The sequence below is a fragment of the Nematolebias whitei genome, chromosome 18 (assembly GCF_014905685.2).
Source record: "Nematolebias whitei isolate Nwh7 chromosome 18, NemWhi1, whole genome shotgun sequence".
Classification (NCBI taxonomy): domain Eukaryota; kingdom Metazoa; phylum Chordata; class Actinopteri; order Cyprinodontiformes; family Rivulidae; genus Nematolebias; species Nematolebias whitei.
The window spans coordinates 40,492,912-40,506,180 of record NC_056515.1 but is presented as its reverse complement, the minus strand read 5'-3'; the positions used below and the strand labels follow the sequence as shown (position 1 = coordinate 40,506,180).

The 13,269-nt window shown below is 40.8% G+C and overlaps 1 protein-coding gene across 2 annotated transcripts in view; it reads left to right on the top strand.

The window, feature by feature from the left end:
* Nucleotides 1-2,195: 2,195 nt before the first annotated feature.
* The window catches only part of LOC119424755 (phosphatidylinositol transfer protein beta isoform), a 23,585-nt gene continuing 12,511 nt past the window's right edge, over nt 2,196-13,269 (top strand). For both annotated transcript variants that reach the window (XM_037692255.1, XM_037692256.1), the window contains exons 1-6: nt 2,196-2,242; nt 5,391-5,421; nt 7,639-7,784; nt 9,883-9,974; nt 10,091-10,098; nt 11,824-11,898. In XM_037692255.1, the coding sequence (XP_037548183.1) occupies nt 2,223-2,242; nt 5,391-5,421; nt 7,639-7,784; nt 9,883-9,974; nt 10,091-10,098; nt 11,824-11,898 (372 nt within the window). In that variant the 5' untranslated portion in view covers nt 2,196-2,222. The remainder of the gene's footprint in view (nt 2,243-5,390; nt 5,422-7,638; nt 7,785-9,882; nt 9,975-10,090; nt 10,099-11,823; nt 11,899-13,269) is intronic.

The window sequence follows — 13,269 nt, the reverse complement described above, 5'->3', positions numbered from 1 at the left end:
AAGTGAAGAGTCGTCTCCTCGTGTGTGTGTGTGAGAGAGGGACGCAGCAGCCAGGAGCAGTTTGGAGGAGAAAGATAAAAGCAGGTTGTATTGTTTCAGATTAAGAGATGCATCCATTTTAATATGATAAAATAACGACTGCATTTAACTAACCCACTGTTTATACTTGTGAATCTGTGACAACATTATTACTTCTGTGTTACTTTACTTATTAAATATTCATAAACTTAAAGGTGCCATTGTCGTATTTAATGTGCAATGATTTGACTGATATCTGCAGGATTGAAGCGGTTACTACAGAACTCGGGTGGAGAAATAAGAAAATCACAACACCCCCCACAAAGTTTTTTTTTTTTTTAAATAGCAGTTCTATCACAGGCATTGTTTAAACAAAGAAAAGAAAGTAATTAGAAAAACATCTCCATGTTCGAAGACACGAGTCTGACTGAAAACAAGACCTCGTTTTGAACTAGAGGCTCTGAAGGTCTGGAGGGTCTTCACAAAACTCCAGACTAGAATTAAAAAAAGTCAAAAAATAATTTGGGGTATACTAATGGGGGAAATACACCCCCCCCCCCCCCCAACACAAACACACACCCAAATGTATAAAAAAATAAAAATTTTTTTGATTATGAAAAAAAAAATTTAATGTCTTTTTTTTTTTTTTTTTTTTTTACTAAAGACCCTTAAAGAGTTCAAATTCAACCAGATAAGACAGAACTTTATTCCTTCAACCTTTATTTAGACAGGCTAATCCAGATTATTGATCCCGAAGGAAACTGTGCCAGAGTTTCAGTACAAAGGAACAAACACAAGGAATCACACAAAATATAAAAAAAACCTGAGAATATAAAAATAACAGAGAATATGAAAATAACAGAGAATATGAAAATAACAGAGAAAATAAAAATAACAGAGAATATGAAAATAACAGAGAATATAAAAATAACAGAGAATATGAAAATAACAGAGAATATAAAAATAACAGAGAATATAAAAATAACAGAGAATATAAAAATAACAGAATATAATAACAGAGAATATAAAAATAACAGAGAATATAAAAAATTCTAACAAGATATAAACAGGCCAGGTGCAGACACGTGTGGACTGTTTTAATGTGAGTATTTATTGTGGTGCAGGATTAATTTTATTACCCTATGTGTAGAAAAGGGGAGGAGATGAAAAGTTTGCAGGACTTCCTGTGGCGTTCTGTGGATCACCTGGATGGTCTCTGTCTACGACTGAAGGTTAAATTTGAACACTGATGATCTTAAAGTTTAAGGACGATACCAGGGCTAAATGACTATTGTATAAAACAGAAATGTGGGGGGAGTGGTGACGCAGAGGTTAGAGCAGGTGGGCCTGTGATCGAAAGGTTGCCGGTTCAACTCCCTGCCAACAACATCAAAATGTGGGTGGAAAAGGTGACGCACCCACACCAGTGTCCAAACCCACCTGACCCGCACTGGGCCCCCAACCCCCACCATCCTCCCCCCAGATGGCAGCTCCCTGCTCCACACAGAGGGCTGTGGTTGTGTCAGGAAGGGGCTCCGGTGTAAAAATGACCAAGTCTTCATTTGAGTTAGTTTCATGTGGAGACCCTTGAAGAAGAGAGCGGCTAAAAGAAGGAAAAACTACATTCAACCTTTATTTCTACAGGTTAATCCCATTGAACCTCGAGGACTCATTTAAAGAGAGACCTGACTTTAACAAAGAATGATGACAACAAGACAACAATAAACAGTTATAAAAGAGGCATACAGATTTTTATTATTTTTTTACAAATTAAAATAAGATGGCAAAAAAAGTAGCAAAAACAGGTGAAAACAGCTAGATTCTAAGGCGAATGTAGAAAACTAAAAACAGGAACAATGTACACTGACAATGACTGCCTTATGTTGGACTCCTGGCAATGCCAATGCAGACATGTTCCTGTTTTTAGTTTTTGTTATATAAAAAAACAAAAAAAACTGTAGTATGACTTTTAATAACTGTTTATTGTTGTCTTGTTGTCCATTGTTGTCATCACTCTTTGTTAAAGCAGGTCTCTCTTGTAAATGAGTCCTGGAGGCTCACCTGTCTAAATAAAGGTTGAATGAATGAAAAAAATAAAATCAGCTGAGAAAGTTTTATCCCAGAGGGCGGGACTGGGCGGGACTAACTTGTCGATGATGTGTGACGTCAGTTTCTACTGCGCAGCCGCAGACCGCGTGACGAAGATGGTGCTCATTAAGGAATAGTGAGTCTGAAGTGTTTTCTATAAACATACATTTTAGCACATTTAACCGGATAGTCCCATCCTTCCAAGCACGCGTTAGTGAGGCCGAAGCGTCGGTTTAGTTGGCAGCTGTCCGGGTGTTTTCGTGCCGTGCAGCCGGTGAAACGGCAGCTTTGAGCTGGGTGGATCAGGACGTGGATAACGGGACACGCCGGTCTTTTTTAGACGCTGCTAAGCTAGCGCTAGCTGCTGAGTTGCTACATCGTGGAGGAAACGAAGCTTTTGAATGAAAACGACTGGCGTTAACAGGCTGCTAAGATGACACCAAGACGCACTGCGCGTTTAGTTAGACGACAAGACCCGGCTGGTTCAATGTAGGCGTTTAAAGGGGAGTGCAGCTAGCCGGCTAGCCTGTAGCTGTGGGTCTGCGAGCGGCAGATTAAGCTTTTGCTCTGACGGATTTAACGGCTAGCTGCAGCAGGAGTTCATCTGTTAGACCTGCACCCAGCAGCTCGGCTTCTTATTCAGGCCTCACCTGAGCAAACACTTGTGTTGCATATCCACCTTTCAGGTTAGCCTCGTGTGTGTTTATTGGCATGAGCAATAAATGGTTAGCACTGATTATGGGCGGCTAATACAGACTTAATGCTTTTTGTTCATTCAGTCTTACAGCACTGAATGTTTTTAACCACTTTAATCCTATTAACTGACCAGCCTGCACACAGGCACGCTGACAGTTGTTTCAGATATGCTTAAACTACTGCTTTAGTTATAAAAGCACTTTAAAACAACCACAGCTGTAGCTATACATGTCAGATTAAAACACTGGGGAATACAGATGTTTTTAGAAAAGTTTTAAAAGCTGACAGATCTGAGGTGAGAACAGGTGGAAGAGAACTTGGAGAGGTGGAGGTATGCACTTGAAAGAAGAGGAATGAAAGTCAGATGTAAATGGACTGTACTTATACAGCTCCTTTTTATCTTACCAGGACACTCCGAGCTCTTTACAACAATCTGTGCCTCATTTACCCGTTCGTACAGAACTCTACTAGATCTAAACAAAGACTAATCAGAGCTTTATCACATCCATACACCGATGGGACACATCAGAGGCTATGGGGACTTCAGTGTCTTGCCCAGGGACACTTCAGCATGTGACTGCTGGTGGAATCAAACCACTGACTCTTGCTTTGGAGGACGACTGCTCTAACCACTCAGCCACAGCCGCCCCCAGTAAGACAAAAGTCCATGTGTGTGAACAGGAGGGAGGAGGTGGAACAGTGAGGCTACAAGGAGCAGAGGTCACCAAGGTTCAGGACTTCAAGGACTTGGGGTCCAGGAACATGGGGAGTGTGGTGAAGAGAAGAAGAGAGTCCAGGCAGGATGGAGTGATGGAGAAAAGTTTCAGGAGTGATTTGTGACAAAAGGTGTCAGCAAAGGTCACAGGAAAAGTTTACAAGACAGTGGTGAGACCAGCTATGTTGTATGGTCTGGAGACAGAGACATGGACAAAAAGACAGGAGACAGAACAGGAAGTGTCAGAAATGAAGATGTTGAGGTTCTCCTGAGGAGAGACAAGGATGGAGAAGATCAGGAATGAGATCATCAGAGGTACAGCACAGGTTGAACACCTGGGAGATAAAGTTAGAGAGGACACACTGAGATGGTTTGGACATGTCCAGAGGAGGGACAGTGGTTTGGATAAGTCCAGAGGAGGGACAGTGGTTTGGATATGTCCAGAGGAGGGACAGTGGTTTGGACATGTCCAGAGGAGGGACAGTGGTTTGGATAAGTCCAGAGGAGGGACAGTGGTTTGGACATGTCCAGAGGAGGGACAGTGGTTTGGACATGTCCAGAGGAGGGACAGTGGTTTGGACATGTCCAGAGGAGGGACAGTGTGTATACTGGTAGAAGGATGTTAGAAATGCAGCTGCAGTTTATCTGCCTTGCCATTGATGTGAGTCCACTTGGCTCTCGTCTTATCGGTTCTTCTCAGATGATTTTTCCACCGTAAATAATAAATATAATGTTACAGTGAGGGGTACTGGCAGTGGACTGGCCTTTAACTGGTGCGGAACTGATGAGGGTTGAGACGGTGGCAAAGCACCATCAGAGGGGACATGGGAGGCGTGAGATGGAGGATGGCTCATTGTTCCCTTTCAAAAAGAAACAGCTGAAATTATTTGACAAATAATGTGATGGAACATTATTTAGCAGAGTTTATCTTAACGTCACTGTTTTCTTTGGGGAGTGGTGGCGCAGAGGTTACAAGATGGGCCTGTGATCGGAAAGTCGCAGGTTCAACTCCCGGTACCGTCAAGATCAAAATGTAGGTGGAAAAGGTGAAACACCCACACCTGCCTCCACCCTCATTCGCCCCACCCTGGGCCCCTGAGCAAGGCACTTAACCCCCACCACCTGCTCCTAAACAGGTCTCTCTTGAAAATGAGTTCTCGTGGTTCAATGAGACGACCTGGATCAATAATACCTGGATCAATAATACCTGGATCAATAATACCTGCATCAATAACGGGTAAATGAAGAAAAATAAAATTCTTCGTTGAAAGAAACTGAACTTTCTTGGGGAAAATAATGAGAATATTATCATGATTAGTTTTTATTTGTTGTTTTACTTTAAAAAAATGTTTTTAAGTTCCAGTTTTTTGCCGTTTCTCAAACACATAATTATCTTTTAGCGTTCAAGCTTGGCCAGTCAGTAAAAAATGTCCATATTTGTTTTAGCACAAATATAAAATAAAAAGATCAACAAGTTTTTGTAAAGTTTGTGAACTGGTTCTCAGTTAATGTTTGTGTCGTACTTGTTGTGATAAAGAAACTTCATTGAACTGAATCTTACGTCACTCAGAATTTATGATATTTGGGCTTAGAAAACAAATAGTTTAAATAATCTTCAGCAGGATAACGTATATTTATTTATTTAGATTTTCCATAAAAAATGTTGAAATAAATCGTTTCCAGAGATCGTTCTCGTGTAAACGGGGCCAAAATGAGCTAAAAACCAATTATTAAAGTTATTTAGGATTTGTGGACAACATTTTGGAACCGTCAACATTTTTTTGCAGAATTGTTTACATTTTGTGTTATTGTTGTTCTAACATATTTGTTGTGTCCCCCCCGTCCCCTGTCCCACGTCTCCATTCTTCTTCAGCCGTGTTGTGTTGCCGGTCTCTGTGGAAGAGGTGAGTGCAATAATCTTTTATTTAACAATCTTTGAAGTGAATAATTACAAAACGTAAAGGTTAGTTAGAAAATGTACATTAAAATAGTGCTCTGTTGTGTTTAAGGCGGTCACGCACTCAGGCTTGAGTAAGAAACTCAATAAAACAGTCTTTGTTGCACCGCCTGCAGCTGGTGGTGGATGCACCGATCCACGTGGTTTCCACTTTCCAGCCGATCCCAGTACCGTACTCACCGTCTTAAATGTCGCACTGCCGTATAAGTCGCATCTATTACGCGTCACCAGCTGACCAAAAATTGATGAGCTGCCAAATGGCGGGAGCGTGCACGGGAGGACTTTAACAAGAATTTAACAAGATTAGCACTTTAAAACAATTATTTGTGATAATGTGTTGATTTGTGATCTCAATGGGATTGGCCTGGTTAAATAAAGGTTAATAAATAAATAATTATTTGTTTGCTCGACTTTATAGTAAAGGTGTGTGTCAGTTGAACTTCTCCTTAATAAATGCACTTTAATGGGCACATCAGCTGCACTTCGCCCGGGCGGCGCAGCGACATGCAGCTGATTTGACGTTTGCTCCAGGAGCTCCGGAGCAAGATGAAGGTGGTTTGTATGGCAAGCCAAGTGTCTCATTAATAGCCACTTTTACCTATTAATGAGACACTTGGCTTGCCATATCAGTCGAGGGTCCTCTAGTGGCTGAAAATGGTAGTGTTCAATATTTTTCATGTCAGAATGAATGAAATATTTTTCATATTTTCTATAAAATCCAAACAAGCTAATCATCACAAATCTCTCAGACCTCATGACTCCCTCCCGCTCTCGCTGTGACTTTATCTCGCGCTGAACTCTATTCAACTTCTGTCTCTTTTTCTTATTCTTCTTGTGTCACTTGACAAATAACTTTGATCCTCCGTCATAAAGGAGGGGGCGGTTGTTTATCTGTTCGGTGGGGGTGGGAAGTGAAAGTGTGGGGTGTTTTTTCCCCTGAGACTGCCCATGTTTGCTGCAGCCTCTCACTCTAACGCTTCAGATATGACGATGATTTAGAAAAACTTGGCGTGGCTTATTGATCATAACTCTGGTTTTACTTGGCCGATCAACACTATTTAAAAACTGTTGTGTAGTTCAACGTCTGCACTTTTAACACAAATCAAAATTCTTGGTTTGTGTTAAAGCAGGGGTGTCAAACCCACTTACAACAGGGGCCAAAATTAAAACCTTTTTCAAACTAAGGGCTGGTTTCAGAATCTACGTTAACTCAAGTTAGATACCAACATCTGCTCTTGATCACAGGTTCCTCAACAAGTGTTTGATTGGTCTTGATGTTCTCTGTTGTACTTTTGACATCATAATCAAAGGTTACTGAAAATAAAAGTAGTGATAAAAGTTTTTACATTGAAAAGAACATCTTGGGGGCCAGATAAATAGTCAACGAGGGCCACATTTGGCCCCCGGGCCTGGAGTTTGACACACATGTGTTAAAGGCCAAAGAGGAGATAAATGGATGCAGTTAGAGAGGACATGGACATGGAGAGAGGACAGAGTGAGATGGAGGAAGATGACTCGCTGTGGCGACCCCTGAAGAGGGCAAAGCCGAAAGAAGAAGAAGAAATGTTCAAACTAAGGAGAAAACGTGTTCAAGTACCCCTAAGTTCATAAACCAACCGTTATATTTCAGTGCAGTTAGGTGAGTTTCAGTACTTTGCAGTTTGATACCGTGGACTGAAACAGTTTGTGGTGGTACGCACATTCTCACAGCAGGTGGAAAGTTGAGTATTTTTACTCATACTTTCACACAACCTCATTTTTTATTCAGCCTGATGTGTGCGCAGAACATTCGCACGGTGTTTATGATGCTCCCGGACTAAAAACCCAAGTTTACTCCAGCTGATTAGACCATGAAGAGCTGGTACCAGAGGGTGTAATGTGGGTGGAGGTGGGCAGCAAAATGGTCTTCACTGTCTAGAATACAGAAAAACAAAAATAGGCTGTGATTTAAATAAATTAATGACACAATAGGAGGCCTCAGCTTCTGGCCACAAACATAATTCAGTGGGATTTCAATGGAAAATCTGCCTTTAAATTTTTTTTGTTTTGAGCTGCCAGCTGGTTTCTAACAGCCGAGTGAGATTCGGCTCTTTTTTACCTTTTTATTTGGTGAGAGTCCTTCACTGCATGTTTATATGGTGATTTCTGTTTAAATTTATTGCAGTATCAAGTAGGGCAGCTGTACTCTGTGGCCGAGGCCAGTAAGAATGAAACCGGAGGAGGCGAAGGCATCGAGGTGTTGAAAAATGAGCCTTATGAAAAGGAAGGCGAGAAGGGACAATACACACATAAAATCTACCATTTAAAGAGGTACGTCTTCACACGGTGCATGCACAGGTAATCAGCAGTTGTGACTAAAGTTGAAAGTTTGACTTGTTTCCGATGCATCATGTTTGGATACAAAGATACAAAAATGTTCTAGAAGGTGAGGTGGTAGAAAGTGTATTACACATGGACGACGTAAAGATGGTAGGGGCTTCTAACATGAACATTTCTCTGCTGTTTGGAGAAATAGAATCACCACAAAATAACATGCTTTTTACTTTTTACTGCTGTAAATTACTTTCACAATGCTGGTATTTGGACGTAAATATCAACTTTAAAAGGTTACACTACAAAACAGTTTTTTGAATCAACGCTCCATTTGACCAGTGTTCTAAAGAGGTTGCACTTAAAAGCATGAAGAATATCGAAAAAGCAAAGTAAACTTTATTCTTTGTTTTCAGCTTTTATCAGATAAGGGCAGCAGGTAAAGATGATGTGACGTATCCCATCAGGTCGTGTGTAAATAAATAAATAATGAGACTCCTGGTTAAATGTTCCCTGGAAGAGTTCACAAACGTTGAATCAATTCTTGCTGCTCAGAGGAACTACTTGTTACGACTGAGACGTGCTCTGCGAGGCAGAGGAGCTCTTTATTTCGTTATATTTTGCTGCTTAGTTTAGTTTAAATCAGGTTTGAGTCGTGCTGCTTCTCGGTGCAGCCATCTTGACGTGTTGCACCACAGCTGCGTTGTAACTTAAATCTGAGGGTTTAGTGATCAGGTCACAGGGTTAAGATTAGGATTGACCCAGAATTTACACCCGACCCTAAACGTTATCACTGCCTGCCATACAGGCAGTGATGTTTACACCTGTGTTTTTGTGTTGATCTGTTCTGTTAGCAAAACATCTCAAGAGCCACCGAACAGGCTTTAATAAAACTTTTAGAAAATAATTGTTGGATTGGATGTACATCCACGACAGTCCAATTCTAAATGACCGTCTCGGCTAATTCACTTGAGCTGACACGAAAACAGCTCTAACTCAGTGGTTTCTACAAATATTGAGTTAAAGTTTGGTGTGTGTCATTCACAACACATATTCCAAGCACCAACTGATTCAAGGTACTGCAGTACTGCAAAATATTGCATATGAAGTTAATTTAACCTGTTTTTGACCAAAATTGATGTAATTCTCAACACAAGATGATCTTCGTCTAAAGCTCTGGCATGAAGGTTGACAGATGAAGTGCAACTCTACAAGGAATGCTAGAAATGGTTTTGGACCAAAGTGTCATTTGAGGTAGTTCAAGAATGTTTCTGGGAAGATTTATACTAGAGCCTGATCAATATGGAAATTTTGGCTGTCGCCAGTACCGATATTTGGGTTGGGTTGAAGGAGGCTAATGCCGATAACCGATAAACTGGTGATATATTCTACCTCATTAGAGTTTTTGTTCTGGATAAAGTTTTACAAGCAATAGTCTATGCTAGGTTATCTGACCGTTAGCTTGCTAACTTGAGAGGCGCGTAGCTAATGACAAGCAGGTTGGAGGACTGAAGAGAATTATTGATTTGTTTTACAGATCAGTTAAAATAACTTACCATGCTCTGTTCAGTAAAATACTCTACACAGTAATGCTCCCTGCTTCGGCTGTGCTGAAAGTGAAACTTAAGTGAACACCCTTGACTTGAACGGTCTTCATGCTCCCTCTGCTGGATACATTGTACAATTACACCTTTTGCAAGTAAGGACATGGTTTGTTCCCAGTGTTTATATTGGTGCCTAATGGGACAATTATCACAATACGATTTGTCCCCAAACGTTTAAATCGGCCTAAAATATCGGCCCTTCCGATATATCGGCCGGGCTCTAATTCGTACACATAAAGCTGTAAAGATGTCACACTTTTGCTTCACTCAGACAAATGTATACACAACGCTGAAGGACAAGCTGTCAACCTTCACATCACGGCAGTTTTTTCACACCCTCACAAGGTTTTACTAGTTTTTGAACTCCAAAGAAAAGGAGTCACAAGAATTTTGTATAGAGTGATCTTTGTTTCTTATTGAAGCAGTGAAGACTGGGATTATGTGCACACTCTTGTTCCTTTCCTCATCATTGCCTTCTGTTTTGTGCACTCCAGTAAAGTTCCAGGATATGTGAAGATGATTGCACCAGAGGGAGCATTAGTTTTTCATGAAAAGGCTTGGAACGCTTACCCATACTGTCGCACCAGTAAGTTCCTGCCAAACAAACTCACCGATGCTTACCTTCCCACCAAATCATCAAACTGTTCATGAATTTTTACTAACTATATACTTTTTCTTTCTTGCATTGTTTTTCCTCTGCAGTTGTGACGGTGAGTTAATAAATCTAAGCTTTTTATTGGAACACATATTACCATGAAAACTATTGGTAGTGGATGTATTGTATCTTGCTTATTCCTAAAGGTTGAGAAGTTGAGTTTGGATTACATAAGACCAAAAAAGCTTATTTTTGTACTTTGATTTTCTCATATTTGTCGTGCTAATAACAGAAACGGTCCCAGCTGGCATTCGTTCTTATCAGTTTGTTTGACAGAACATTTACAGATAATGTTGCAGGGGGAGAGGATGCATGACTTTGTGTCACATGACACATCAATTAGAAACATGGGAGTGTTGTCAATAGTTGTTTGGTCGGTTCTCAGGGCTGGGGCCGCCTGTGCAAGGACTTGTGTAGATTTTATACTGAAACTTGGCACACACTTAAATCAAGAAAACAGCAGTCGGCACGTGCACAAAGAAATCTAGACATACGAAACTGTTTGTACGCATGAATCCAACCACATTTCCTTTAAACATCCCAGTCAATATGGAACTAGGGGTCCATTAGACGTGCCCTCGTTTACGTTTACGGAGAGATGTAATGATGCCCTGCACATGTGATTCAGCTTTCTGCACAACCATAAATCACGTCTACGCGTTTTGTCATGTAGGAGAATAAGATTCTGGAATATGAGTTGCAATGTAAGAAGCTCATAAATACAGTAGAGACATATTAAAACAGTGGTTGACATGCTGTCTCCTGGCATTGGCAACAACCGGAGGACAGAGTGGGACATTGTGTGAAGCGATCACTCATGTCAAGTGTGCCGGGGGGGGGCAGAAGCATTTATTGACATAACAAATACAAACACAGAGGAATTTAATAGAATGCTCTAAAACTAGTATACCCAATAATTTTCATTCAACCTTTATTCAGACGGTAAATCCCATTGAGCCTCGAGGACTCATTTACAAGAGAGACCTGATTTAACAAAGAATGATGACAACATGGACAACAAGAGACAGTTATAAAAAGGCATACAGATTTATTTATTTATTTTACAAAAAAGATGGCAAAAAAGTAACAAAAACCAGCTAGATTAATATAATATACCCAATAAACAAGAAGTCACTCACTTGAACCATTGAGTTATGCACAGACTTATGTACAGGCAGGAGGATGTTTAGGCACGTTGGGTCAGTGCACATCAGGGCGTTTCATATTAGGATAAATAAATAAATTTACCCCCATCCTGCATCTTGCCAGCTGTTCTTTAGAATGAGTGTATCGTTCAATGAATCAGGATTCCTCAAAACAATGTTGATTTGCTGCATTTGAGTATTTACGTTGTAAACTCATCCAGCTGCCTTGTATTTCACAAGTGGTACAGAGGTCAGACTGAGATGGTGTGGACATGTCCAGAGGGGGGACAGTGGTTTGGACATGTCCAGAGGGGGGACAGTGGTTTGGACATGTCCATAGCAGAGACAGTGGTTTGGACATGTCCAGAGGAGGGACAGTGGTTTGGACATGTCCAGAGGAGGGACAGTGGGTATATTGGTTGAAGGATGTTAGAAATGCAGCTGCAGGAAAAAGACACAGAGGAGACATGTGGATGCAGTTAGAGAGGACATGGAGGTAGTTGGAGTGAGGACAGAGGGAGATGGGGGAGTCGTCTGCATCTTCCATTATTTTAGGACCTAATTTTCGTGTCTAAAAATGGTAAAGATTGACCCAAACTTTCTTATACCATCTGTTTTCTTTCCTGCCTTTTCAGAATGAGTACATGAAGGACGACTTTATGATAAAGATCGAGACATGGCACAAACCGGACATGGGAACAATAGAAAACGTAAGTGAGCTTTGGGGGCAAAGTGCATGTGTTATTTTGTGAAGAAAATGTTCAGACATTCAAACTTTTCTGTACAGTCTGGGGTCTGAATATTCCAACGACCCTGTTGCAGACGTCTTCTTTCTTAGCCCTGGGTAAATCTGCTATTTGCTGCATTAAATTGTACTTTACCGTATTGCAATGTAATGTTGTTGTTAAGCCTCTAATGGGTCATGGTCTACAAACAGGGTTGTTGCATGTAGTCTTGAAAAATATGCAGTTTGATTTTAGTATTCCAGGTCTGGATAAATGTGGAATATTGGAAAGTATGTACAAATATTTGCTTTACTCTTTACCTATTGCATTTTCTGAAAAATGAAATTTGGAAAAGTTGTTGAGGTAAAGTAAGGTTTGTTTGTTTTTTTACATTGGGTAATAAACAAATATAGTCCCCACATTTTTTGTTTTGTCTTCAATGAGAGTTGCCAAGTTATAAAAGCTAAAAATAGTCGTTCTGCCCGTGGATCACTGGACCAGCTCTTTACCCTCACTAGGGTCCTCAAGGGGTCATGTGAGTTTGCCCATCCAGTCTACATGTGTTTTGAGGACTTGGAGAAGGCATTCAACCATGTTTCTTTAGGCACACTGTGGGGGGTGCTCTGCGAGTATTGGGGGCCCATTGGTTCGGGCCATTCAGTCCCTAAACAATCATTGCAAGATTCTTGCTCCCATTGCCGGCAGTAAGTTGGACCCCTTCAGGGCGGCCCGTTGTCACAGACTCTGTTCATAATTTTCATAGATAGTTTTTCTCGGTGCAGCCAGGGGGTGGAGGGAGTCCGGTTCGGTGGCCTCAAGATTCCATCTCTGCTCTTCGCAGATGATGTGGTCCTGTTGGACTTCAACGTAATTTTTCTGTGATCTTCAGCTCTCACTGGAGCTGTTTGCAGTCGAGTGTGAAGCGGCTGAGAAGAGGATCAGTACCTCTAAATCTGAGGCCATGGTCCTCAGTCAGACAAGGGTGCATTACCCAAACCCTTGGATAAAAGGTGGCTCAAATAAACAAACGCTTCTACTGGAAATAGGAAGTTGTTTATCACTACAAGGTACTTTGTAAAGGTCAGTGAGACTAACCTGTATAAATAAAGGTTGAATAAATGAATGAATTAACAACAGTCGAGTTTTTATTGCATAAGATTAAAAGTGAACTGCGTTATCGTGCAAACTTAATGAATTCTAGAAAAATACTGTTTTGACGTCAAAAATGACTCAAGAATTAAGAACTGAATATTGAAAAGAATGAAGCTTCCAGATGACCATAACAGTCCATGCTCAATAATCCAGGTATACAATCCAACATTTTTCAGTCAGGTCATCTGGACAGTTTTTTTTTTT